Genomic DNA, 27,666 nt, shown 5'->3' with positions numbered 1-27,666 from the left:
CCAAAAACAAGACCAGGAGGTTTTTAAACACAGATGATTTTAAACACTAATCCTTGGCGGGGCTAGTAATAATAGACCCTATATTTGCTGGGTAGGGAGAAGTCCTTGCAGAAGTGATTCCTGTATGAGGCTGTGGCAGCCTCTGTGCAAAGTTGGGGTTCAGGTACTGTCTTTCGTTATAGTTACCTGCAAGCAACAACAGGTAAGAACCACTCCTTCATAAATGTACGGTTTTGTGTTTGTAAGCGTTGACAATGCCATTCCATTTTGAGTATGAAGACCTTCGTGTTTCTTTCACAGGACTACAAGAGAGTTTGTTTGTGTTTGGCTTTGTTAAAAACAAAGGTCATACAGACGTTGTGTTTGTGGTGGGTGGTTTGGGATGGGAAAAAGTTATGACATCATGGCAAAGACTGGAGGAGGCAAAAGAGATATGTACGTTGCTAGATCAAGAACCTACCCAGACAGACGGAGAAGTTAGTCTTCCATGTCAAAACCAAAGTCTCTTCAGTGCTTGTAGTAGGCGACAGCATTTAACAACGCTACACTACGTCGTTCCCTATTGTTTCCTCTGCATTACTCAGGGCTCCAATTGAGTACTCATCACTCAATACAATTAACAGCCGTGGAACTGAAGAATTCGACAAAGCTGCCCCGAGGCCAAGGCGCTGACCCACGCCTCCATAGAACACAGATCCCGGCTCCTCCGCGCAGGCTCAGCCCTGGCTAGCTGCTTGGAGCCTCGGGCTTTGCCGGCTGCAAAAAGTGTGGGCGAGCAGATGCAATCGTTTCCATATTTACCTCCCCAAACCCCAGCCTTCTCTTTGCAGCCTCCGCGACACGAAGCTGTTAGACACCTTCTCGTCCACCAGGGGGCCGCCTCTGTCCGCTTGGCCTGCTGGGGAAAAAAAAAAAAAAAAAAGCCCCAACATCCGGGACTTGGCCGCGGGAAGGGCAGGCGCGCTGGCGCGGCCGGACCCTCCGCGGCCGCCGTAGCGACCACAGTAAACAGGAAGTAGGAGCTTCGTGGCGGAGGATTCGTGAGGGACTCCCTCGCCTCCCGCCGTTAGAGCCCGCTCTCCATCCTTCTCCAAGTCTTCCTCCCGGTCTACAGGAACTCTGCCACCTCAGAGTGCTGAACCATGGCCGAATACTCCTATGAAAAGTCCACCAAACTCTTGCTCAAGAGTACCAAGGCCAAGAGGTGAGGCGGAGCTCGGGCGGGAGCCAGGACCCAGGACCCGGGGGTGGCCGCCCCAGTCACGGCCCCCAAAGGTGGAGGGGCCTGGCAGGGGAGCCCCCGAAACGGGGAGACCGGTTGCCCACGGAGCTCCATGCTTGGGGACCCTCCCTGCAGCGCTTCCTGGCGGTAGAACCTCTGATGTGGGTGTAGGCTCAAATGCCGACCGCACCAGCGACGAAGGCTGACGGTTCATTTGCTCATTCATTAAGAGCTCAGCTATTTTTTTTTTATGTTTCTTGGATCTCGAGACTGTCGAAAGAGATTACGAGAATTGCAAAAGACAGCCAGCGCAGACTTGTGACAGCCAAGTGAGGGCGTGCTGGAGGTGATGTGTATATAGTTCGCTCTTTAGAGAAACTCACCCGCCCCTGGGTATCTCCGTCCTCTTAAAGAGTTGTCCACAGTTGTGCACTTCTTTCCTGGATCAGTGGTAACGCAGTTTCAGGAGGTACTTGTTAGGGAGCCCCGTGCCTCTGAGAACTGCCCGGCAGCTGGAGTGTGGTGGCATCGTGAAGTATGTATCCTGAACGAATCTGAAACTGTCTGAAGTAGCTATGGGGAGAACAGAATTAGCTTTTGAAAACTTTGTACTTAAGATGCAAAGAAGACAGACATTATTAAAACCGGTGTAGCATTTCCATGTTTCAAATTTTGTTTTTTCCGAGACAGGGTTTCTCTGTCCTGGTTGTCCTGGATCTCGCTCTGTAGACCAGGCTGACCTTGAACTCAGACATCTTCCTCTACCTCCAGAGTGCTGGGATTAAAGGTGTGAGCCACCACAGGCCGGCTCAGAATTTGTTCTAAGCACTTTGGATAATCACCTTTCCTCTAAGATCTCTCTTTGTGTTTTTTCATTTGTGGAGCTGTAGTTCATGTACCATAAACTCCTCGTTTTAAAATACACAGCTAATGGGTTTTAGTATATTTATAGGTTCACCACTCTCTAATTGGTATGTATTTTTACCACTCTAAAGTAAACCCCTTAAGCATTAAACAATCATACCCCTCCTTCCAGTTTCTGTCAACTGCTTTCAGTCTGTAAGCATTTGCTGATTAATATTTATGTCAATGGAATTAAACAATACATAACCTTTTGTGTTTGCCTTCTTTCACGTAGGTTGTTGTTGAGACAGTGTCTCACTGTGTAGCTCTGACTAGTCTAAGCTCACAGAGATCCACCTGCCTCAACGTCCCACATGCTGGAGTTGAAGGCATAAGTCACTATACCTCACTCATTTCACTTAGTTTTGAGGAATATCCATATTGTGGTTCAGTGTATTTGTTTCGTTTTGTGGCTGAATGATTTTCTTTTGTATGTCCTTAGCATGTTTTGTTCTTTCTTTATTTCATTCAATAAGCATTTTACACTAGTGATAATGCTATCAATATTCTTTTTGTTGTTGTTTTGTTTTTTCGAGACAGGGTTTCTCTGTGTGGCTTTGTGCCTTTCCTGGATCCTCGCTTTGGAGACCAGGCTGGCCTCAAACTCACAGAGATCCACCTGCCTCTGCCTCCCCAGTGCTGGGATTAAAGGCATGGGCCACCACCACCCGGCCTATTTTTATTATTTTTTTTATTTTATTTTATTATTTTTTTTTGTGGACATGCTTTTTTCATTTTTCTTGGGGGAGTAGATTCACCTCAGTATTATTTATAGTAACTCAGTGTTTGAGAAATATTTTCCAAAGAGGTTGTCTTAGTGGTTCTATTGCTGTGATAAAATATGCTGACCGAAGATGTGAGGGTGGAGAGAGGGTTTGTTTCAGCTTACCTCTTGTAGTCCATCATCAAGAAAGGAGAAGGCAGGAACTCAAGGCAAGAACCTAGAGGCAGGAACCAGTGTAGAAGCCATGGAGAAATGCTGCTTACAGGCTTGCTCAGCCTGCCTTCTTACACAACCTGGACCACCAGGCCACAATGAGCTAGGCCCACCTATATCCACCATTAATCAAGGAAATGCCCCCAAAGGTTTGCCCACAGGCCAAATCTGGTGGGGATATTTGTTCAGTTTAGGTTCCATGTGCCCAAATGACTCTAGCTTGTGTTAAGTTGACCAAAACACTAGCCAGAACAGACTGGATCACTTCATTCTTCAGCAATAGAAGGTTCAAAGTCACTCATAATCCTCATAGGAACTCTAAGAATTTGTCTTCATTATTATCCTCCTAAGTGGGGAAAGTGATTGATAGATTAGTTTTCTTGGTTGGTGGTTGATTGTTTTGGGGCTTTTGTTTTTGTTTTGTTTTGTTTTTTATCGCAGAGTAACAGGGACTGTAGATTATTATTTTAAATGTAGCAACATGGACACAGGGCCAGAAGCAACTTCTCGGTATTTTAAATATATCTGTAAATTTTTAAAAATCATTTGTCTATAAATCAGTATATAGCTTGCTCAACTCCTCTGAGTGTTTATCTTGTAATTTTCAACACATACATCAATGTGTCCAAACTCATGTGTGTATCTTTTTTTTTCCTTTAGTAAAAAGAAGAAGAGCAAGGATAAGAAGAGGAAACGGGAAGAAGATGAGGAAACCGAACTTGATATTGTGGGTGAGCCACTTCAGTTCTTTATTGTGTGAAACACTAGCGTCTGTTGATGGTGATGTTCCATTTGAAGTGTTTGCCTCATTAGAACTGATGACTTGCTTGTCAGAGCCTTCAGTTTGAATGCTCACTAGATGTCACTGTTGTTGTTGTCATTAGAACGGCTAAGTAGAACTTCAAATGCCTATCACACCAAAGTATTGCTTACCCAAGTACATTTTACACATGATTTTCTTTGGAAGTGCATGAATTTTAGTGAAAAGTCTACAATTTTTTTGTTCCCAATGGAAGTATAATCTAGTAAATGAATAATTTTGTACCCTGAAGTGCATGAAAATCCTAGACACAACAGAATATCAAGGTCCCTATAAATGGTACTAGAAATAGCCTCTCCCAATTCCATAACCAAATATGTTTTGGGTTTTTGTTTTTTGTTTTTGTCTTTTGTATACCTATCTATACTTTAAATCAAATTTCTATAGTTTGTATGATATTTAAGGGTCCAGCCTTAAATTCATACAGTTCCAGGGGGCCCAAGAGAGACACTACCATCAGTACAAGAATGAATATAGTTGCTGAGAGCTCATTTCGTTTATTCCTCAGTCACCATCATTCAATCACCAGTTCAACTCTCTCCAATCTCTTCATTTCCTTGGTTCCAGGACTGGTCTATATCCTATCCCAGGCAGTAACACCTCATGTTTTGTATACAGCACACGATTGTGGGGGTCCCAGCTAGAGGCTTCCTGGCAATTATATTTGCAACACCAAAGGGGAGAGATAAGAGTGGAGTCAGTTAGCAATTGAAATAAATCAGAAAAGGAATTTGTGTGCTAGAAATATATCCTTATTGTGGTTAGGTGAAGGCATTACAAGTCTATCATAAATGTGTCCAACTATAAACTCACAGGTGATGGGGTAGAGAAAGTCTGTAGGTCACTAAAAGTTAAAACTATCACTTTTTTCCTCTGCCGCCAGTTTCCTGACAGGGCGGGGGAAGAGTACTGATAGCTAGTCAGTCTGCATCACACCTTGAAACGCCTGGTAAGAGGAAAGCCCTTTTTGATCTAAGGTTCTCTGGGGTGGTGAGAGAGAGAGCGGGGAGGCTTTGATTTGCACAAGAAACAAAGCTTGTTCGTCTAGTTGGTAGGCTTTTGGCCTGTGAGACATGTAGTCTCAGAAAGGACATTTTATCTAAGTTGGGGAGTTTTCAGGCTTCTAGCAGATGGCCTGGTAGCTGTCTGTTCCGTGCTTGTCTTTTAAGGCTTTGTTTGAGGTTGACTCTATCTTAGGAAGTAGCTCAAGGAGGGTATTTGCAAATGGCAGACACCCAAAACAAACGCTAAAGAGGGGCCTGGAGTTCAGAGGCAGAAGAGTCTGTCTATGTGACTGTCCAGGTATTTGAAATGGAGATTCACACGCACATACACATTTTAGGAGAATTATGAGCACAAGGAATTCATAGCAAGGCGCAACTGAATATTAAACTGCATAACACCAGTAGTCCCTGCTCTGCTGATTGGCTTCCCACTCGCTGACCCTTGGTCTTGTCAAAGTATAGCTTATAATATACAGCTGGACTTCTATTTCATATTTCTGTGGCTCGCCACATCTATAAAATGTCTATTAAAAACTTGGAAAGTTAAATTTTGAAACTTTGGCAAAATAAAACAGCAGGTAAAGGTGCTTGTGGCCAAATCTGACAACCTGGTATAGGTCCATGGAGAGCAGTGACTCACACAAATTGTCCACTGACCTCTGCATGTGCATGCTTGTACACACAGACACAGACATGTGTACACACACACACACACACACACACACACACACACACACACGAATAGATGTAATAAAGGATTTAAAGAAAACAGGCAGTGGTATAGAAATTATATGGGAAACCTCATATCATTTGAAAAAGTGATTCTAAAATAACAAAATTCTGTAATTAGAGTCAGAATCAAGAGTAGATACATGAGTGTTGATCTGCAAATTTTTAGGATAGGTGAGTATTTAACAATATTAGAATGTACCAAAATTTCCTAAATGCTTTTGCTGTTGAGCGCCCTTCTCCACCCTGGTGCCCTTTGCTTTCTTTATGGTGCTTTTCTGGTGAGCTGGTCACCAGTTCTCCTCAAGCCTGTTAATTGTTTCTCACATGGCTACCTTTGAGATTTTTAGTTAGCTTACCCCAGCATCATGACAGATTTGTACTTTTCCTTTTAGACATACTGTAGTTTGGATTTCTTTTTCCTGGTTTTATCATCCACATAGGTTGATTGTATAGTATAAGATAGGACTCGGGGGTTGGGTTTGCTTTTGTTTTTCCTGTTTCCAACCAGTTCCAGCCTCCTCTTGAATAGTTATGCCGTGAAATGGCTATTTGAAAATCAGTTGAGTTTCTGTCTATTGGCCAGTGTTTTGACTCCTGTTCCATGTACACATTTTTCTGTTATTATTTATTAGTCTTTATTACTTTCACTTCATGAAGTTTCCAGCCCCAATAGTTGAGTCCTTCTTGTAGAAAATAAGTTAGAATAAAAACAACAGAAAACCTTGAGTAACCCTAAAATAAAATGGTTAAACCTTGATTTTTACTTTGTAGGAATCTGGTGGACTGTATCCAACTTTGGGGAGATTTCAGGAACCATTGCTATTGAAGTGGATAAAGGAGCCTATATCCATGCCCTGGACAATGGACTTTTTACACTGGGATCTCCACACAGAGAAGGTTTGTGTGGGGACAAACACTGATGGGGAGACCCTGCAAGTGAAACATTGCAAAGCTGATGGATGAGTCGGAGGCATGGTCCAGAGAAAGGCTGCCACCACACTGAGCTCCTCCCCGTTTTTTCCTTCCTCATTCCTGATTGAGAACTCTTTTTCCAGAATAAGCATTTGAAACATTCTGATTACTGTCAGAAGAAACCCTGTGGAAATTAAAAATAGCATTAAAATCACATTAAAAATTACACTTATGCCAAGCAGTGGTGGCGCACACCTTTAATCCCAGCACTCAGGAGGCAGAGGCAGATGGATCTCGGTGAGTTCAAGGCCAGCCTGGTCTACAGAGCGAGATCAAGATCAGGACAGGCACCAAAACTACACAGAGAAACCATGTCTCAGGGGAAAAAATTGTACTTATAAATGAAAAGAAGAAAATCTAATTGAACCAGAAGTTTAAAGTTTTGTTGTTTTGTTTTTTCCCTTCAGAATTGGGTATAGTTAACAGACATTTAGACATTTCTCCTTATTGTGGAAGCACCACAGGGAATGAAATGATTGAAAAGTAAAAAGGTGTGTGATTTGGCCAGAATGGACGTCCCTTGAGTAAATAAAAGCATTTAGTATTTCACATACTGTTACTCATGTGCTGTGTCTTAAAACATGAGATTGTATTAGAAGTGGCTGAACAAGTAATGCCAGCCTGTCTTACCAAGTACATGAATTCACCATGTAACAGTGTCTTGCTAGTATAGTGTGTATTACAGTGTGTCCAAATATCTCAATATCCTTACCTGTAACTTTAGGGGAAAAAGAGTTTTCAAAGCATAAAATAGCTTTATGTGTATATTTATAGAAAATGTTGTATATTTCCACTTTTGTTTTCCTATAGTGGATGAGGGCCCCAGTCCTCCAGAGCAGTTCACTGCCGTCAAATTGTCTGATTCCAGGTAAGTTTTCGTTGAACTGTATTTATAAGCCTTAAAATTTAACTTCACTTAGCCATGCATGGTGATGCATGCCTTTCATACTTGTCTCATACATAGGAGAAAGAATCAGAAGGATCAGGAGTTCAAGGCCATATTGGCTATATAATAAGTTTGGGGCCAGCCTTGGCTACATGTAACCTGTCTCAAAAAATAATAATAATTTCACCTTAGTTTAAAAAAAAAAAAAAAAAACTACACTATTAGTGAGTACAAGATCAGAGAATAATTTTAATTGAATATTTGAAAAGGAGATTTTTTTTTTCGCTTTTGAGACAGGATCTCTCTACAGAGCCCTGGCTGTATTGGAACTCGATCTGTAGACCAGGCTGGCCTTGAACTCATTAGATCGATCCACCTCTGCCTCCTGAGTGCTGGGACTAAAGGTGTGCACATGATGTTTTATTTACATCACATATACATTGTCTGAAGATAATTTTGCAAAGTGTGTCACTGTTCCTGAATTTGGCTGTGACTAATCACATGCAGCCATCTGGCATTATCCACCTCGTGTCTGTGCTCAGAAATTTGGGATTTTGGAGGTTTTAGGATTAGGGATATTTAGCCTGTACTATGTATGTAGGTATTGTCAATATATTCTACTTGTCTTAAAAAAAAAATAAGAGCTAAAAGATGAAAATCAATAATGTCAAAGAGCATGAGAAGAAAATAAACATAATATAGATCTGCCAGTGAGTGATACTATGATGTATAGATTTTCAATCAGAAGAGACATAGTCACGGTGGCAGATACCTATCATCCCAGCACTTGAAAGGCTGAGGAATGAGATTACAAGTTCAGGCCAGCTAGGGTATATAGTGACACCCTATCTCAGAAAACAGTCAGGAGATAGAAAGGCAAAAGAAAAGAATGTTCCTGAAACTCAACAGATTGTTCCATGATCACACACAAAAATTGACCATTTTTGTTCTTACAGTGCAAAAGTGCAGAGTGATACTTTGAAGTAGTAGATAGAGAAATTGAGTGTGAGTGTTGTAGTAGTTACAGCAACATAATAATGTTCTGTATTATCGTCAATCCCCAACCGAGTATGAAGTCATTGTAGCATCCCCAGAGATTGGTTGGCAAATAAAATTCAGAAAGCATTCATTTTTAAGATCAAATTTAAATAATAGCTTTTATATTTCTTTGAAAGACTTAGGAGTAAAGCAAAGGAACAAAATGTCAGTCAACTTCTTTATAGATACAAAACTGTTATGAGCAATAGTAAATGAGGAAAGTATTTGCACCGATCTCTGTATGCAGTGAGTGGTTCCTTGGCGATGTATCTGCACAGCAGTCCTAAGCCTGGTGGCATCAATAGAAAACGGGCACATACCAGGTCATTTTGAAGTGGAAAGAAGCAAAAAACCTGCTGGTGTCATTCTCTAATAACTACCGTGCAAAGCATATACAGTACTATTATTCCCATATTGTGTTTTTCAGCATTTTTAAAGAACTTTAGTTACTTTTCTTGTCTGAGACCTGACAAGAAGCAATTTAAGGGAAAACACTTTGGGTTTTGGTTTAAGAGGGTAAAGTTGGTCTTGGCAGGGAATGTGTCTGGGACTCTATATCTCTGGGTGTCATCACATTGAGGGGAGTGGCAGCCCTTGGCTGCCTTCCTTCTTTTCTGAATTTTATATACTCTGGAATCCCAGCTCATAAGACAGTCTCGCTCACACTCAGGGTGTGTATGGCCTCTTTAGTTAAACCTTGCTGGAACCACCCCCAAAGACACTCCGAGGTGATTTTTATACAACTATGATAGGACAATAATGTATTTGGAAAATGATTGCTGTATAATGTAAGATACTGTATAATAATTATATTAGAAAGCAAAACATAAGACTAGAGAACATGTCTATTAATGTATATGCATATATATGTATGTATATATGTATATATATATACACACAGAGATACATAATACATAATATATTCTTTATTTTATAATTAAATTCTTACTCTTAGTTTTTAACATTTATCTTTTTTATTAAACCAAAGAATTGCCCTGAAATCTGGCTATGGAAAATACCTTGGTATAAATTCAGATGGACTTGTTGTTGGGCGTTCAGATGCAATTGGGCCGAGAGAACAATGGGAACCAGTATTTCAAGATGTAAGTACTGTCACTTAGAAGGGTGCTCCACCAGTTTAAGAAAACAGCACTATCAGTAAGAGCACATTCTCTAAAATGAATAATAAAACAATAAAGGGTAGATTGTAATAGTGTTATATGTTAATTGAAAACAGTTAGAAGAACTTGTAACTGTAACGATGTTGGAACAGTGCAACAGAAAGGAATACCTTCCTCACTCTGATCTCCTCCACCATTGAGGCCTTGTCTCGTTTTCCATGAAAAGATTAGGACTCTTGCATTTAAGTGTTGGGGTTTCAAAAAAGAAGCCAGTCCCCGGGTGTTTCAGAAGCATCTTCTTCACATAAGTTGGTTCAGAACTTTAGAGACTGACAAGAGGGCAGCGAGAAAGCTACTGCTGCATTATGACAGTTTGTGCATAAACTAGTAAATGATGGTCCATTGAGATAAACACCCTTGTACAGCTCTGAGTTTCCGTTTATAAGTCAGTATAAACAAGTTTAATTAAAGATACATCAACTTCAGTAAATATATATAAAGATACATACAACTTTAGTTGTAACATATCAAAAACTATAAGGAAAAGCCAGAAGAGAAGTTCAGTAGCTGTCCAGCTACACTGGTGTGTACGTTTCAGCGTAGCGAGCATCAGGGCTGGAGAGGTGGCAAGAGCACCTGCAGTGCAGCATGAGGACCTGAGTTCAGACTGCAGCAACCACAGAACAGCTGCACGAGGCCGCACATGCCTGTAACCCCATTGCTGCCTCGGAGACAGGAGGGTGGCTTGGGCCTGCTGGCCGCCAGCCTGACTCCAGGTCCAGGAGCCTCTTTTCAAAGGAATAAGACATTATAATGAGTAGGACACCTGGTATCTGTTGTTTTTAACAAAATCTCAATCATTAGGTTTTACTTATAAAGACTTGGGGGCCAGATGCTGGGATGAAAGCCTGCTAGCTGAGAGAGGCAGAGAAAGCAACCAAATGACCTTCCTCTTCTGCTGATGTTCCAGAGAGCTCCCTCTTCTTTCCCTCCCTTCTACTTCCTACGTGTCTCTCTATCTGTCTTCCTGACTCCCTCCTACTCTCTGTTTATCTCTTAATAATCCTATGTTCACTTCCTGTCAACTGGTTGCTTACTCAGCCTCTTGATCTATGGTTGACTTTATTTAACCCTGTTTACAATATTCAAGCAGGAAACTCTTGGATTAAAGGTGTGTGCTAGGGCTGAGCCATACCACAGCTAGAAACAGGTTTTTCCCAGTAAATAATGAAATCTCAGGGTTCACAGTGTGATCAGATATCCTACAAACAGGTGTCCTCCAGCCTTCACATGTACAGGAGCATGCACCCTCATACACACACACTCACACACACACACACACACACACACACGTATACGCCTCATACACATACACTACATTTAAGCACACAGAGACCAAAAATAATGATATAACACTAATCGATGCCGTGGTGCATTCTCTTCTCCCAAGATGAGGTTATTGATTCTTTCCTTCATCCCCTAGGATAAAATTTTGAGTCAGTGACTGGCAAACAATTATTCCATATTGTTGTGAGAAACACACTTTGACATCTCATGAGCAAGAACTGTACTCAACAGTACTTACTTATTGTTTTGGTTTTTTTTTTCTTTTATTGAAAGTAGATTTTTTTTCATATAATTTATTCTGATTATGGCTTCCTCTCCCTGTTGATGTAATTCTAAATGGTCTTACTAAATAAGAAACACAGAGCCAAATAAAGAGTTAAAAGCCCAGAGATCTAGCAGTAGCCAAGAGCTAAGACCACCTTATCTTACCACTCGCTGCCGTCCTTCCCTGAGAGAAAGAGAGACCTTCCTGTGTCCTGTCTCTTTATTGCCTTTCTGTTCTGCCTTCTCATTGGTTCTAAACCCAGCCACATGACACATGGTTGGTACTGAGATTAAAGGTTTAGGTCATCAATTGGCTATGTCCTTGAACACACAGAGATTCTGCCTGCCATGTGATTGGATTAAGGGCGTGTGCCACCACCACCAGACAATGGCTTGCTCTTAGCTCTGATCCCCAGGCATCTTTTTAACATACAAGTAAAATCACATTTCAGCACAAATAAAATATCACCATACCTCCCCCTACTCCTCCCAGTTCCTCTCTACCTCCCCTTCCATCGGAATCCATACTCTTTCTGCACAAGAAACACATAATAGAGACACACGTGTTCACACACATAGAAATCCCATGAAAACACAAAACCAGAAACCATAATATATAAGCATTGGACCTGAAAGGTTAAAAAAAAAAATGCTCTGACTCAACATTATGAAACAAAGAACCTCCAAAAATGCCATTGAGTTCATTTTGTGTTGGCATCTACTGCTGGCATGTACAATCCCTTAAGAATGGATTCTTCCCTCCAGTGAGACTTCCTTAGAGAAAACTAATTTTTCATTTGCAAGTGGTTACCAATTAGAGATAGCTTTTGCTTTAGGGATGGGGGCGTGTGCCCACTCTACCTTTCAGCTCTAGAACCCCATCTGGCTCAGACCTCTCCAGGCCCTGTGCATGCTGCCAGTCTCTCTCAGTTCACATGTGCATCAGTCATGCTGTGTTCAGAAGGCCTTGTTTAGTTGGTGTCTTCTGTCTGGCTCCTACCTGCTTTCCACCTCCTCTTCCATAGGGTTCGCTGAGCCCTGAGGGGAGGGGTTTGATGGAGACACTCCATTTAGGACTGGGTGTGTCGGGGTGTCTCACTCTACCCATTGTCTGTGGGTCTCTATTTTTTTCCCCTCTGCTTCAGGAGGAAGCTTTCTCTGATGATGGCTGAGCAAGGTACTGATCCATGATTATAGCAGAAGATCATTAGGAATCATTAGATTGCTACATCCCTTTAGTAGAACGGTATTATTTGGTTTTCTGATAGGTCCCTGGCCTATCTACTTTCAGGTTCTTAGCCACCAAATAGCATTGAGTTCCATCTCATGGAGTGGGCCTTAAATTAAACCAGATATTGGTTGCTTGCTACTCCCACAAGCTTTGTGCCACAGTTACATCAGATCAAAGGGTTTGTAGCTGGGTTGGTGTTTACTTTTCTCCTTTGATAGCATGCAGACTGCCTTCCAGTACCATGAACACTGATGCATGGGAGATGAAGCTCTAGATGGGCACTAGCTCAGCTCCTTTGTTCAGTGAGTTATGTAGGTGTTGTCTTCAGTAACAAAGGCCTTGCCATCATTTTGTCAAGAGCAACCAATAACCCTGGTGCTAGCCTGAGTTGTTGCTGGCCAACACCTTTACTATATGTAACCCATTCCCAGTCCTGGAAGCTCTTTTGATGATGAAAGATGTCTGTTGGGATTCTGTCTCCCCTGTTTTTTGGTGATTTCGTTTAGGTCACCTTCATATATATGTATATTTTAGGAAGCTTCTACTGTATTGGGCCTCCATATGGTCCCCCAAATGGCCCTTAGTTTTAGCTGTTTGTCCCTGTATTCCCTCCTGTTCCCCATTCTAGTCTCCCACCCTCAGAACTAATTATTCTGTTCTTAGAGTTCTTAACTATCCTCCCTGGGGAAATCTGTCTTCCCCCCTCCCCCAGTCCCTTACTCTATTCCTAACCTCTGGGGTTACATGGCTCATAGTTTGCGTCTGTAGTAGGATAAAGCATCCCTTTGGGTTCGTACCCAAGAATGATCCAGCTTGATCTTGAGTTAGATTGATTTCTGCCTGCCTGAAGAACTGCCACACTGATTTCCATAGTGGCTGTACAAGTTTGCATTCCTATCAGCAGTGGGTGTTCCCCTTACTCCACATCCTCTCCAGCGTGAGCTATCATTTGTTTTACTGATCTTCGCCATTCTGACTGGTGTAAGATGAAATCTCAAAGTAGTTTTGATTTGCATTTCCCTGATGACTAAAGATGCTGAACATTTCTTCTAACTACTTCTCAGCCATTTGAGTTTCCATTATTGAGAATTTTCTGTTTGGATCTGTACCCCATTTTTTTTTCTTTATTAAATTTTCTACTCACCCTACGTACTACCCACAGATCCCAGCTCCTGCCTCCTCCCACCTCCCAGCCCTCCCTCCCAAGCCACCCCCTATCCCCACAACCTCCAAATCAAGGTCTCCCATGGGGAGTCAACAGAGCCTAGCACACCAAGTATAGGCAGGCCCAAGCCCCTCCCCACTGCACCAAGACTGCGCAAGGTGCTACACTGCAGTCACTGGGTTCCAGAAACCTGACCAAGGATGGATCCTGATCTCCCTGCCTGAGTGTTCCCCAAATAGTTCAAGCTAAACAGCTGTCTCCCATATCCAGAGGGCCTAGTCCAGTCCCATGGGGGCTCCACAGCCACTAGTCCACAGTTCATGGGTCTCCACCAGTGTGGCCTTCCCATCATGATCTCAATGTTCCCCCGCCCACGGAATCCCTCTTCTCTCCCATCAACTGGATTCCCGGAGCTCAGCCTGGCACCCAGCTGTAGATCCCTGCATCGCCTCCATCATCACTGGATACAGGCTCTATGATGACAGGGTATTCACTAGACCTGTCACCAGAGTAGACCAGTCCAGGCACCCTCTCGATCACTGCCAGCAGTCCAAGGTGGGGTCATCCCTGTGGATTCCTGAGAGTTTCCCCAACACCCTGCCACTTCCCACTCCCATGATGTCTTCATCTATCGTGGTATCTCCTCTGCTCTCCCACTCCATCCCTGCTCAGGTGCGACCCTCCCATTTCCCTATGTTCTCACCTCCATTCTTTGCCCTCTGCCACCCCCCACGATTCCCAGCCCTCTCATGCAGATCCCATCCACTTCTACTTCACTAGACTATCCATGGGTCCCTCCCTGTCAGCTAGCCTCTCTGAAGCCATGGACTGTAGTCTGGCCATCCCTTGCCCTACATCTAGTATCCACTTATAAGTGAGTACATACCATGTTTGTCCTTCTGAGTCTGGGTTACCTCACTCAGGATGATATTTTCTAGTTCCATCCATTTGCCTGCAAATTTCATGATATCATTGTTTTTTTACTGCTGAGTAGTACTCCATTGTGTATATATGCCACATTTTCTTTATCCATTCTTCAGTTGAGGGGCATCTAGGTTGTTTCCAGGTTCTTGCTATTACAAATAATGCTGATATAAAAACATAGTTGAGCAAGTATCCTTGTGTTAAGATTGAGCATTCCTTGGGTATATGCCCAAGAGTGGTATAGCTGGGTCTTGAGGAAGATTGATTCCCAATTTTCTGAGAAACCGACATACTGATTTCCAGAGTGGCTGTACAAGTTTGCATTCCCACCAACAGAGTAGGAGTGTTCTCCTTGTTCCACATCCTCTCCAACATAAGCTGTCTTCAGTATTTTTGGTCTTAGCCATTCTGACAGGTATAAGATGGTATCTCAGAGTCGTTTTGATTTGCATTTCCCTGATGGCTAAAGATGTTGAGCAATTCCTTAAATGTCTTTCAGCCATTTGAGATTCTTCTGTTGAGAATTCTCTGTTAAGCTCTGTAGCCCATTTTTTATTGGATTGTTCAGTATTTTGAAGTCTAGCTTTTTGAGTTCTTTATATATTTTGGAGATCAGCCCTCTGTCAGATGTGGGGTTAGTGAAGATCTTTTCCCATTCTGTAGGCTGTCATTTGGTCATATTGACCATGTCCTTTGCTCTACAAAAGCTTCTCAGTTTCAGGAGGTCCCATTTATTAATTGTTGCTCTCAGTGTCTGTGGTACTGGTATTATAGTTAGGAAGTAGTCTCCTGTGCCAATGCATTCAAGAATATTCCCTACTTTCTCTTCTGTCAAGTTCAATGAAACTGTATTTATGTTGAGGTCTCTGATCCACTTGGACTTGAGTTTTGTGCATGGCGACAGATAGGGATCTATTTGCAATCTTCTGCGTGTTAACATCCAGTTATGCCAGCACCATTTGTTGAAGATGCTTTTCCCCCATGGTACAGTTTTGGCTTCTTTGTTGAAAATCATGTGTTCATATGTATGTGGATTAATGTCAGAGTCTTAATTTGATTCCATTGGTTCACATGTCTGTTTTTATGCCAGTACCAAGCTGTTTTATTACTGTAGCTCTATAGTAGTAGAGCTTGAAGTCAGGGATCATGATGCCTCCAGAAGTTGCTTTATTGTACAGGATTCTTTTAGCTATCCTGGGTTTTTTGTTTTTCCATATGAAGTTGAGAATTGTTCTTTCCAGGTCTGTAAAGAATTGTGTTTGTATTTTGATGGGAATTGCATTGACTCTGTAGACTGCTTTTGGTAAGATTGCCATTTTTACTATCCATGAGCATGGGATATCCTTCCATTTTCTGATATCTTCTTACGATTTCTTTGTTCAGAGACTTAAAGTTCTTATCATACAGGTCTTTCACTTGCTTAGTTAGCATTTTATATTATTTATGACTATTGTAAAGGATAATGTTTCTCTGATTTCTTTCTCAGCCCATTTACCATTTGTATATAGGAGGAATACTGATTTTTTTTTTTTTTTTAGTTAATCTTGTATCCTACCACTTTACTGAAGGAGTTTATCAACTGTAGGAGTTCCCTGGTAGAATTTTGGGGGTCACTTATGTATACTATCATATCATCTGCAGATAGGGAAAGTTTAAATTCTTCCTTTCCAATTTGTATCCCCTTGATCTCCTTTTGTTATCTTATTGTTCTGGCTAGAACTTCAAGTACTTTGTTGAATAAGTATGGAGAGAGTGGACAGCCTTGTCTTGTTCCTGATTTTAGTGGAATTGCTTTGAGTTTCTCTTCATTTTATTTGATATTGGCTGTTGGCTTGCTGTAAATTGCCTTTATTATGTTTAGGCATGTTCCTTGTGTTCCTGATCTCTCTAGAACTTTTATCTTGAAGGGGTGTTGGATTTTGTCAAAGGCTTTTTCAGCATCTAATGAGATGATCATGTGGTTTTTTTTCTTTCAGTTTGTTTATATGGTGTATTACATTGACAGATTTTCATATGTTGAACCATTCTTGCATCCCTGGAATAAAGCCTACTTGGTGGATAATTTTTTTGATGTGTTCCTGGATTCGGTTATTTTATTGAGTATTTTTACATTAATGTTCATGAGGTAGACTGTAATTCTCTTTCTTTGTTGCATCTTTGTGTGGTTTGGGTATCAGGGTAACTGTAGTCTCATAAAAAAGATTTTGGTAATGTTCCTTCTGTTTCTGTTGTATGGAACAATTTGAAGAGTATTGGTATTAGCTCTTTGAAAATGTAGAATTCTGCGGTGGAAACCATCTGATCCTGGGCTTTTTTGGTTGGGAGACTTTTAATGACGATTTCTATTTCCTTGGGGGTTATTGGTCTATTTAGATAGTTTATCTGGTCTTGATTTAACTTTGGTATGTGCTGTACCCCATTTTTTAATTGGGTTGTTTTCTTGCTGACCAGATTCTTGAGTTCTTTATATATTTTAGACATTAGCTCTCTATCAGATGTCTAGTTGGTAAAAATCTTTTTCCATTCTGTCAGCTGCCACTTTGTCCAAATGATAGTGTCCTTTGCCTTACAGAAGCTTTTCAGTTTCATGAGGTATCATTTATTAACTTATTATCTTAGTGCCTGTGTAATGGTGTTCTGTTCCGAAAGTCTTCTCTGCCAGTGAGTTCTAAGCTATTCTCCACTTTCTCCTCTATCAGACTCAGTATATCTGGTTTTATGTTGAGGTGCTTGATCCACTTGGACTTGAGTTTTGTGCAGGGTGATAGATATGGATCTATTTGGATTCTTCTACATGCAGCTGTCCAGTTTGATCACCACTATTTGTTGAAAATGCTTTTTTTTTCCAGTTTGTAATTCTGGCTTCTTTATGGAAAATCAGGTGTCCATAAATATGTGGATTAAGTCTGAGTCTTCAGTTCTATTATATTGATGAACAAGTCTGGTTTTGTGCCAATATCATGCTGTTTCTATTACATAAGTCTGTAGTACAATTTGCAATCGGGATGGTACTACTTTCAGGTGTTCTTTTATATTATTCAGGATTGTTTTCACTGTCTTGGGTTTTTGTATTTCCACATGAAGCCATGTGGATCTGTGAACATGGGAGATCTTTCCATCTTCCAATATCTTCTTCATTTTTTTCCTTCAGTGTCTTATTAAAGTTTTTTTCATGCAAGTCTTTACTTGCTTTACTTGGTTACATTCCCCCAAGGTATTTTATATTATTTGAGGCTATTGTGAAAGGTGTTGTTTCCCTGATTTCTTTCTCACACTGTCATTTGTAAATAGAGCTACTGATTTTTCTGAATTAATTTGTATCCTGCTACCAGTTTCCTGTTGGAAATTTTAGGGCCACTTAAGTATACTATTATACCATCTGCAAATAAAAATACTTCGACTTCTTCCCTTACTATTTGTATCTATTGGTCTCCTTCAATTGTCTTATTGCTCTAGCTAAGATTTCAAGTACTATATTTAATAGATTTGGAGAGTATAGGCAACCTTATCTTGTCATTTTAGTGGAAATGCTTTGAGTTTCTCTCCATTAGTTGATGTTGTCTTTGGACTTGCTGTAAACTGCCTTTATTATGTTAAAGTATGTTCCTTGTATCCCCAGTCTCTCCAGGACTTTTTATCATGAAAGGGTGTTGGATTTTGTCAAAGGCCTTTTCTGCATCTAATGAAATGATCATGCGGCTTATTTTTCAGTCTGTTTACCTATGTTGACCCATCTCTGCATCTCTCAGATGGTGCCTACTTGATCATGATGCATGATCTTTTTGCTGTGTTCTTGGATTTGGTTTGCAAGTATTTGGTTGGTACATCTGTGTTTATAAGGGAAATTGGTCTTTAACTCTCTTTGTTGAGTATTTATGTTGTTTAGGCTCACAGTAAACTGTGGCCTCATAAAAAGAATAGGACAGTGTTTCTTTTGTTTTTATTTTGTGGAATGATTTGAGGGATACTGGTATTGACTCCTCTTTGAAAAGACTGGTGGAATTCTGAATTAAAACCATCTGGACAGTTTTTTGTTTTGTTTTGTTTTGGTTTGGTTTTGGTTTTTTTTGCTATTGGTTGGTTGAAGGGTTGGTTGGTTGGTTTTGATTAGGAGGCTTTTAATGGGTGCTTCTATTTCACTAGGGATTCCAGGTCGGTTTACATTGGGTTTTTTACCTTAATTTAACCTTAGTAGGTGGTCTAAATTGAGAAAATTATTCATTTCTTTAAGATTTTCAATTTGGTGGAGTACAGGTTCATAAAGTGTGTCATTATGGGTCTCTGAATTTCTTTGGAGTTTGTTTTCCTCTTTAGTTTTGTAAGTTGGATATTCTCTCTCTGCCTTTTAGTCAGTTTGGCTAAGGGTTAATCAGTCTTACTAAGAACAGAGAACCAACTATTTGTTTCATTAATAGTTTGTATTTGTTTTTATTGATGTCAGCTATGAGTTTGATTATTTGATACTCCTTTGGGTTATGATTTCTTCTTTTTGTTCTAGAGGTTTTATTTAATAGAAATCAGTATAATCGTAATCATTCAACCCCTAAAAGTATGTCATTCTACATAAAATTCCCTCTAGGTCAAAGGCCAGATTTTCTGTTTGTTTGTTTGGGTTTTTTGAGGCAGGGTTTCTCTATGTAGCTTTGGAGCCTGTCCTAGAACTTATCTGTAGCCCAGGCTGACCTTGAACTCACAGAGATCCATGTGCCTCTGCCTCCCAAGTGCTGGGATTAAAGGCGTATGCCACCACCACCTGGCCAAAGACCAGCTTTTTAATGCTTTTAATTATGGAGAAAAGTAAATTGTACTTGAACTACCAGTATTTCAATACATTATTGCATAGTATCCATAAGTTTTCTTTTCTATAAAGATAATTTTTAACTTAACTAAGGAGTTTTATCTTCAGAGATAGGAATTAAAGAAAGAAATTAATTTTGTGCCTATAGAATGCTGTCCTGGTAGAGGAAAGTAGAAGACAATATAAGTGCTCTGCCACTGAGCTAGAATCTCCAACCCAATAGAAAGACACACTAAAAGTGTTTATGTGATAATGTTTGTTGAATATCAAGATTTGTGGTGATTTTGGTTTCCCTTCTATATGCTTTTGTGTTTTCCAGGATTTCTCTAAATTCTTTTTGATTTTAGAATTGGGGAGAACATTTTAAATTAGCATAATGATTTAAGATTCCTACAAGTAGGGCTGGAGAAATGGCTCAGTGGTTAAGGGCACCGACTGCTCTTCCAGAGGTCCTGAGTTCAATTCCCAGCAACCACATGGTGGCTCACAACCATCTGTAATGAGATCTGGTGCCTTCTTCTGGCCTGCAGTCATACATGCTGTATACATAATAAATAAATCTTTTTTTTTTTTTTAAAAGATTCCTACAAGTATTCATAGCTTGATTTTTTTTTTTCTTTTTCCTTTGTTTTATTTAGGGGAAAATGGCTTTATTGGCCTCAAATAGCTGCTTTATTAGATGTAATGAAGCAGGCGATATAGAAGCAAAGAATAAAACAGCAGGAGAAGAGGAGATGATAAAGGTAAACACCTCCAGGCTAGTAGTGATGTCTGAGAAATGTTGAGCAGCTGCTGACCGGCTTTCCATACCTAACACCCTCTTCTGTCTTTAATGATCTTGAACATGTGCTTTAACTGTCACAAGTCCAGTGACATCTTGGTTGTACAGTGAAATTGAGAAATTACTGATCAAAGCTTCTCTACTGCTCTACTAATACGTCATTTTTAAGATAGATAATCTGTTCAAAAGCATGAAAGTGTCAAAGTAAAAGCCTCAGAGGCTTACATCTCCCACCTGCACTGCTCACCCAGTTCCCGTCCCTCCCTGCCTGTCCTCTGTCGTTTGCTTGACTTGGTTTTGCTGTTGCTTGCTTGCTTTATTGTCTTATATAAAACCCTTTTCCCACTTTGCTTTGATGTTGTATCTTGGAGATCCCTGTCCGTGTAAATCTATATCAAAAGACTTCTCCTTCCTCCTTTTTATCACCTACGTAGTGTTCCATTTTGGGATGTCCCTGCCTTTATTCAGTTAGTCTTGTATAAACTGAAATGTAGAATGTTTCCTGGCTTTTGTCCTTAGAAACACTGCTACAACACATGACTGAATCTGCAAACTCAAAATTATAGGGCCTGTGTGATTTTGTTAGCTACTGTGAAATTGCCTGACAGGAAGGCTGTACTCTTGTTGACAGCTACTTTAGCGCCCATGGTGGTAGTCACTAAATGAACACAAACGTCTTAGAGCTTTTGGTCTGTGGCCCTCGGAGTTTTCTCTCTTTGTGAATCCACCTGCAGCCCATGAGCAGAAACATGCAGCACATAAAACAATTGTTTGTTTTACCCTGATGCAAGTCACTAACTGGAAGGGAAAGCTCCTTCCAGGCAGAGCTCCCTAATGCTGCTCTTTGCTTTTACTTAATTATAAATGTTACACAGGTACCTTTATATCACAATATAATTCTTAATAAATTCCCAGGATCATCAGGTGGCTAACTGGGACCTGATGAAGTCTTGTTTCAACTTACATATAATTCCAGCTGTTTCTGTAAATGATACATGTGTACGAAATCAAAAACACATCACATACCTTGAGCTTGTCTTTGTAAATCTTATTGCTGAGTTACTGTGTTCTTGGCTTGCATAAGAAGTCACGTAGAGTGCTCTTGCTTAGCAAGTGGGGAAAGAGAGGTAAATGTGTGTAACCTGTTGGGTTCTCATCAATGTCCAGATTAGATCCTGTGCTGAAAGAGAAACCAAGAAGAAAGATGACATCCCAGAAGAAGACAAAGGGAATGTGAAGCAGTGTGAAATCAACTATGTGTATGTATTCTCCCTTCAGACTCCACTGTGACAGGAGGGTTTCTCAGGACACCTGCTAGGAAAGTACCTGAAGACCAGAAGAGCCTATAATGGGAACTCAAGGACAGAGCCATGAGCTAAGTGCGTAAAGCTAAAGACCTCGGGTTAGTCAGCTCTCCTTTTCTTTAGCAGAGTTGCTATCTACCCACCCAGGGGCCATCCATGTTCCAGACATGAGGACTGCAACCAGCCAACATCTCTAGAAGGAGGCTTTGCAGGGCTACCCTAGTGACAGCCCTCTTGATGGATAAGAAATAAACCTTGTAGTAGAAAAACTGTCAATTTTTAAAGAAATACAATTAGGTTTATTAAATGAATGGGTAGGAAAAACTTTTAATAGTATTTGGAATTTGGTAAGGGAACACAATAAAAGTCAGAGATTTGTTTTTTCGATGAGAAATCTTTCTTAACAGAAAGAAATTCCAGAGCTTCCAAGACCACAAACTCAAAATAAGCAAAGAAGATGGTAAAGTTCTTAAAAAGGCTCGGAAAGATGGATTTTTGCATGAGACACTTCTGGACAGGTAATTTTATATTTACATAATTACAGCAGTTTTCAAAAGTAGTGTGTTCTTAAATTACTGTTGTTTTAGGATTTTTATCTTCTTTAATTTATGTGGTAATATTATCAAAAAGATGTAAGTCAGGGGAAAGCATGCTAAAAACAAATTTCCAAACTATAACCAGAATGTAAATACTTAAAGGATTTCATAAATTTTCTGAACGACCAGGCCATTTCCATAGTGTAGCGATTACCATGCAACTGCCAGGCCATTTCCATGGTGTAGTGATTACCATGCAACTGCCAGGCTATTTCCATGGTGTAGTGATTACTATGCAACCGCCAGGCCATTTCTATGGTGTAGTGATTACCATGCAACCGCCAGGCCATTTCCATGGTGTAGCAGTTACCATACAATTGCCAGACCATTTCCATGGTGCAACAGTTACCATACTTGCCTCTCATAAATTTGCTTCCCATTGTCAGGGGCTGCAGAGATGGCCCAGAGGTTAACAGCACCGACTGCTCTTCCAAAGGTCCTGAGTTCAATTCCCAGCAACTACAAGGTGGCTCACAACCATCTGTAATGAGATCTGGCACCCTCTTCTGTATACATAATAAATAAATAAATCTTAAAAAAAAAAAAAAAAAAAAAAGAATTAGGAACAGAGCTAGAAATTTGCTAGAGTAATGTCAAGGTTCTGTGTGTTCTGTATGAGTAGTAAAAGTCCTAAAACAAATTATGAATTTGTGTCCAGACTAAAAGTTCAGTAAGGGAAATTGGACCTGTTTTAGAAAGGTTTGATTCAGCAGTATGCAAAATATTTATCATAACACATGATTGCTATTGTTCCAATTCATTTTTATTTAAATAAGTAACAGCCTACAGTTAGCACCAAACTGAAAAGGAATCTGATAATCTCCTGTCAGTCACAAAGCTTTGTGCTGTAAATGACTCTTAATCCTCCCCACTATCTGATGAAATAATACTGAATCATATACTTCAGGTAACTGGTTGGTAAAGGTGAGTCAGTTAATGGGAGAATTTTTTCAACCCAGGAAGTTAATGTGTGTGTGTGGTTCTGAGAAGTCAGAAAAGGATACAAAATGTAGTCAGACTGTGAACTCTGAAGTAGAATAAGCTGTTCGTCTAGCAACTTTACAACCAGTTTTTAAAAAAAAAATACACCGTTGCCGCCCAGTAGATACTTAGGGCAGGCATAAACTCATGAGTGACTAACGTTTCTCTTGTGACCTGAAAAAGCCCTTAAGCCACCTCTGTTAAATATTACAAAGTAAGTTTCATAAGACCAGAATCCATTTTACACAAAAAGAAAGTTGAGCCGGGCGGTGGTGGCACATGCATTTAATCCCAGCACTCGGGAGGCAGAGGCAGGCAGATCTCTGTGAGTTCAAGGCCAGCCTGGTCTACAAAGCGAGTTCCAGGAAAGACGCAAAACTACACAGAGAAACTCTTTCTTGGGGGAAAAAAAAGTTGAAAGGTAAAATTTTAATAAAATCTTTTTAATATGAATATTTAATACAGTAATGAAAATAGAACAATTTCCAAGCGTGAGTTTTCTATTTAGTAGCAGTTGACTCTATATGGTATGTTTTACATTGATCCTTCGTTGTGTCTTAAACAGGAGAGCCAAATTGAAAGCTGACCGATACTGCAAGTGACGGAGATGTTTTTGTGTTGCTTTGGTTTTTTTTGTTGTTGGGGGGAGATGTCTGTTTTTATCCTGAATAAAAATACTCAGTACAACTCTGCTTTTACAGAGTTCTTGAGTCCTTTTGAAATTACTGCTAAATTTAGTATCTAGTTTGACCAAGATTGATCAAGTTTTAATACGGGTCCTTCGAGGGATTTACTTTTCAGACAAGTGTACCCACTTAAAGCACTATAGAACTTCTTACACCGAATCCCTGTCATGTTACTTCAGGTAACAGGTTCCCTGCTGCTGTGGACTCTTTCTGTTACTATACTGCCTCTCTATCTCTGTCCAAGCTTGACCTGTACATTGAAAGGGAGTAAATATAAGTAAAGCTTTGATAGTCTTCCCTTCCTTTTCTTTCTTTTTTGTTTTTCTTCTGTCTTCCTTGTTGGTTTGCCTGCTTGTTTTGTGGTCCATTAACATAATAGGGATTGTCCTGTTGTGTAGAAGGACATTTCAAGGCCAGCCTGGGTTGCATGAGACCCTATCTCAAGGGTGGGGGGGGAGGAGTTGGGCTTTAAAATAATGATAGCCATATCTCACCTGAGACACTAAGACCCCAGTACTCAGTTCTTGAGACTGGATACCAAAATAGTTGGAATAGTCCCAGAATAGCTGTCTTTCCCTATGGGGATGATGACCCACAGTTACTCATTTCATAGGTTGGGGTACCTTAGTAGTTCCCAGACCGGGCACTGGAAGCCCAGGAAATTCCCATAGAGCCTGTGGTCCCTGTTCTACAATGAAGACTTGGAAATGCTGCTTCTGCTAGTAGTGAAGAACTAGCAGTGTGAATCAGCTCAACACAAGAGGGAAAGCCAAGTGACAAAGGAGACAGCCTACAGTCAGGGTGGGCCTTCCCACATCTAGGAAATCGGACAGTTCTTCGGGTGAGGCTCTCTACTTAGCTGGTTATAATTTGTGGCAAATTGACACTAAAATCAACCGTAATAGAAAAGGAAAAACTTTGCTAACCTACCAAACCCTGCCTACTTTTGGACTTTATGTTCCATGCCTCTCCAGATTGAGTCTTAGTGTCCCATCTGTAAGCACATTATAGTGTCCGCATTACCTAGAAGCTCTTGCAGGGGACTTAGCTTACCTTATCCCTGTCCCAGCAGCTGAGCATTGCCACCCACTGTTCTCCAGCAGCTGAGCCTTGGACTGGGAACCCATTCTCAATCTCAGTCCAGGCCGTAGGGCTTTGTACGGGACATATTTCAGTGGCTCAGCAAGCAAAGGGTAGGGGTACTAGTACATACTTCCACACAGCAGCAGTCTGCCACAGCCTGAAATCATCTAACCTAAAATGCCAACATTTCAAGGCTGTAAAAACCTGAAAACTGGCTCAATCATCTGCGCTTTTTCTCCCTCCCAAGGCTACAAAGTTACAGAATAAAATGACAGCCCATCTGTAGTCTTCAGTATAGATTTACAGGAACCATCCTTAGATGCAAGCTTTAACAAATAGAGCATTAGACCCAAAGCTTGCATTTTTAAGAAAACCTCCAAGAAAATCTGAAGCAAGTGATAGAAACCACATTGGGGGGTGGGACGGGGTGGGAAGACACACCAAAAGATGGAAAGATATGTTGAAGAATTGGCAGAATCAGTACTATTAAAAAAAAAAAAAAAAAAAAAAAAAGGCTGTATTACCCAATGCAATCTAAAGATTCAGTGCAGTCCCCATAAAAATCCCTGTGATGTTCTTCACAAAATTAGAAAACAGCAATACAAATTTGTATGAAAGCATAAAAGACTGGATAATGCAGTCCTGAGCAGTATTGTGAAACCCAGCCTCATACTACAGAGCCATAGTAACAAGAACAACATGGTACAGATGGAATAAACACCACCAACAGAGAAGAATAGAGCACTCAGATGCTAAGTCTTGTACATCAACAAAGTTGTCAAAAACACATTGGACAAAATACTGCCTCTTTAATAAACCATTTTGGGAAAACGAGGTCTCCACACACATGAGAATGAAATTAGATTCACATCATTCATCTGCATAAAGATCAAAATGAATTAAGATCACAGTGTAAGAACTGAAACAAACCACTGGGAGAAACAAGTCAAAGGATTCTCTGGAAAAGACTCCAGTATCACAGGAGATAATCCCAAGAATTGATAATGGGATTGCATGAAACAAAATTTTGCACAGCAAAGGAACAATCACCAGTGAAGAGAGTCTACTGAATGAGGGGAAAGAAAAAAACAAAACAGCCTATTACACATCAGACAGGATTAATACCTAGGATAATGTACTTCAAAAATTATACAAGTCATATATTCAGTAAATGGAACGATGGTCTAAATAGACAGTTCTCAGAAGAAGACATGTAAGTGGCCAATAAGTACTTGGAAAACATTCAACATCCTGAGCTAATAGGAGAATGCAAATTAAAACTACTTTGAAATTCCATCACCTCCAATGATTCTTATCATTAAGAAAGCATGCTACAGAAGATGTGAAGAAAGAGGAACCCTTATTCACTGCAGATGGGAATGCAGACTGATGCAACCACTTTAAAAGTCTCATGGAGGAGCTGGAGAGGGTCAGTGGTTAAATACACTTGTTGCCCTTGCAGAGGACCTGGAGTTTCCTGCAGACACATGTTGGCTAACAACAATCTGTAACTCCAGTTACAGAAGTTCTGACATCTGGCCTCTGGCCACTGCACACACCTATATACAGACAGACATGCAGACAAAACACCTGTACACATAAAGACACACCATGCCAGGTGTGGTGGCACACACCTTTAATGCCAGCAAATGCAGAGGCTGGTGGATCTCTGAGTTCGATGCCATCCTGGTTTACAGAGTAAGTTACAGGACACTCAGCGCCACAGAGAGAAACTCTGTCTCAAAAAAACAACAATGGCAATAATAAACCTGTTTTAAAAACCAGTATGGAGGTTCCTCAAAACACTGAAAATAGAACTACCATATGATTTAGCCATACCACTTGAGTATATACACCAACAACTAAGCAACATGCCACAGAGATTACCTTCCCACCCCTGCTCATTGCTTCACTGTTCACAATAGCCAGGAAACTGAACCAGCCTATGTACTCATCTACAGATCAATAGATAAATGTAGTGCAAAGACACTATGGAATTTTAAACAGCCTACAGGAAAGTACAGTCATGACATTTAAAAGAACATGGATCCAACTGGAAGTCGTTAAATGTGGAAATAGGCCAGACTCACAAATACCACATGTTTTATAATTCTGAATTTAATTTAGAATTATATGTGTTTATATTTTGAGGGGGTATATCATTGAAACAGAAAGAGACCAAAGGGGAGGTGGACTGGGTCTTTGACAGCCTCATATTCTCTAATTTCCTGCCCTGTACAGTAAGTAGACCTAATTGCAGGTTCTGAGAAGATAAAACTCTGTTGTATTATGGAGTAAATGAAGGTGGACAATAAATGTAGATAACAGGTCTGCCCAGTTATCTACATCAGTGCTGCTAGAATATCAAAGTCAGTCTGGGAGAGTGGCAGGGGTTAAGTCAAGTGTCATAGAGCAGTAGCCTATCATGCCCAAGGCCTGGGATTCAACCCCTACATGGTGGTATGGAATAAAGGCATCTAAATGTTCCCCTCTTTACATCTCATATCTCAGGTTATTGTGAGGAATCCTGTTGAAAGCATTACAGAAATCCCTGACTACATGTTGCCCTGATGTAGCAATCTAGTAGACTTACAAAAAATAAGATTATACAAGATCAAAACAACACTGATTTGAGAAAAAGTGCCCACATTTTTCATATTAGGTCGTATCTAACTGTGGAGAAGTTCACTGGGTATATAGACTTACTTCTTAGAGAAACTATATTTATAATATAAAATATTTCCATTCAAAATAACATTTTATGTACTGTGAAATCTTTACAACTAATAAATAGTACATTTTTTAAAATTAACTTGCCAGGTACAGTGGTGCATACCAATAATCCCAGGATTTGAAAGGTGGAGCCAGGAG

At 40.4% G+C, this 27,666-nt stretch overlaps 1 protein-coding gene across 1 annotated transcript; it reads left to right on the top strand.

Moving 5' to 3' along the window:
• Positions 1-952: 952 nt before the first annotated feature.
• On the top strand, positions 953-23,728 carry Frg1 (FSHD region gene 1). Its single transcript, XM_036166431.1, has 9 exons — positions 953-1,204; positions 3,723-3,793; positions 6,390-6,515; positions 7,401-7,458; positions 9,503-9,617; positions 20,003-20,107; positions 21,313-21,404; positions 21,857-21,967; positions 23,592-23,728. The coding sequence occupies exons 1-9, from the start codon at positions 1,143-1,145 to the stop codon at positions 23,626-23,628; spliced, it is 777 nt and encodes a 258-aa protein (XP_036022324.1). The 5' UTR covers positions 953-1,142; the 3' UTR covers positions 23,629-23,728.
• Positions 23,729-27,666: the final 3,938 nt, after the last annotated feature.

The sequence above is a fragment of the Onychomys torridus genome, chromosome 17 (genome assembly GCF_903995425.1).
Source record: "Onychomys torridus chromosome 17, mOncTor1.1, whole genome shotgun sequence".
Classification (NCBI taxonomy): Eukaryota; Metazoa; Chordata; class Mammalia; order Rodentia; family Cricetidae; genus Onychomys; species Onychomys torridus.
Note: the sequence above shows the minus strand (reverse complement) of the source record. Positions and strands in the feature narration are given on the sequence as shown.

What these genes read in the sequence shown, in the direction of transcription:
- Frg1 (XM_036166431.1), top strand. Translation starts at nt 1,143, where the DNA reads ATGGCCGAATACTCCTATGAAAAGTCCACCAAACTCTTGCTCAAGAGT. An exon ending in AAGAGTACCAAGGCCAAGAG is followed by an intron (nt 1,205 to 3,722) that starts GTGAGGCGGAGC and finishes TTTTTCCTTTAG; the next exon opens with TAAAAAGAAGAAGAGCAAGG. An exon ending in CATGAGACACTTCTGGACAG is followed by an intron (nt 21,968 to 23,591) that starts GTAATTTTATAT and finishes TGTCTTAAACAG; the next exon opens with GAGAGCCAAATTGAAAGCTG.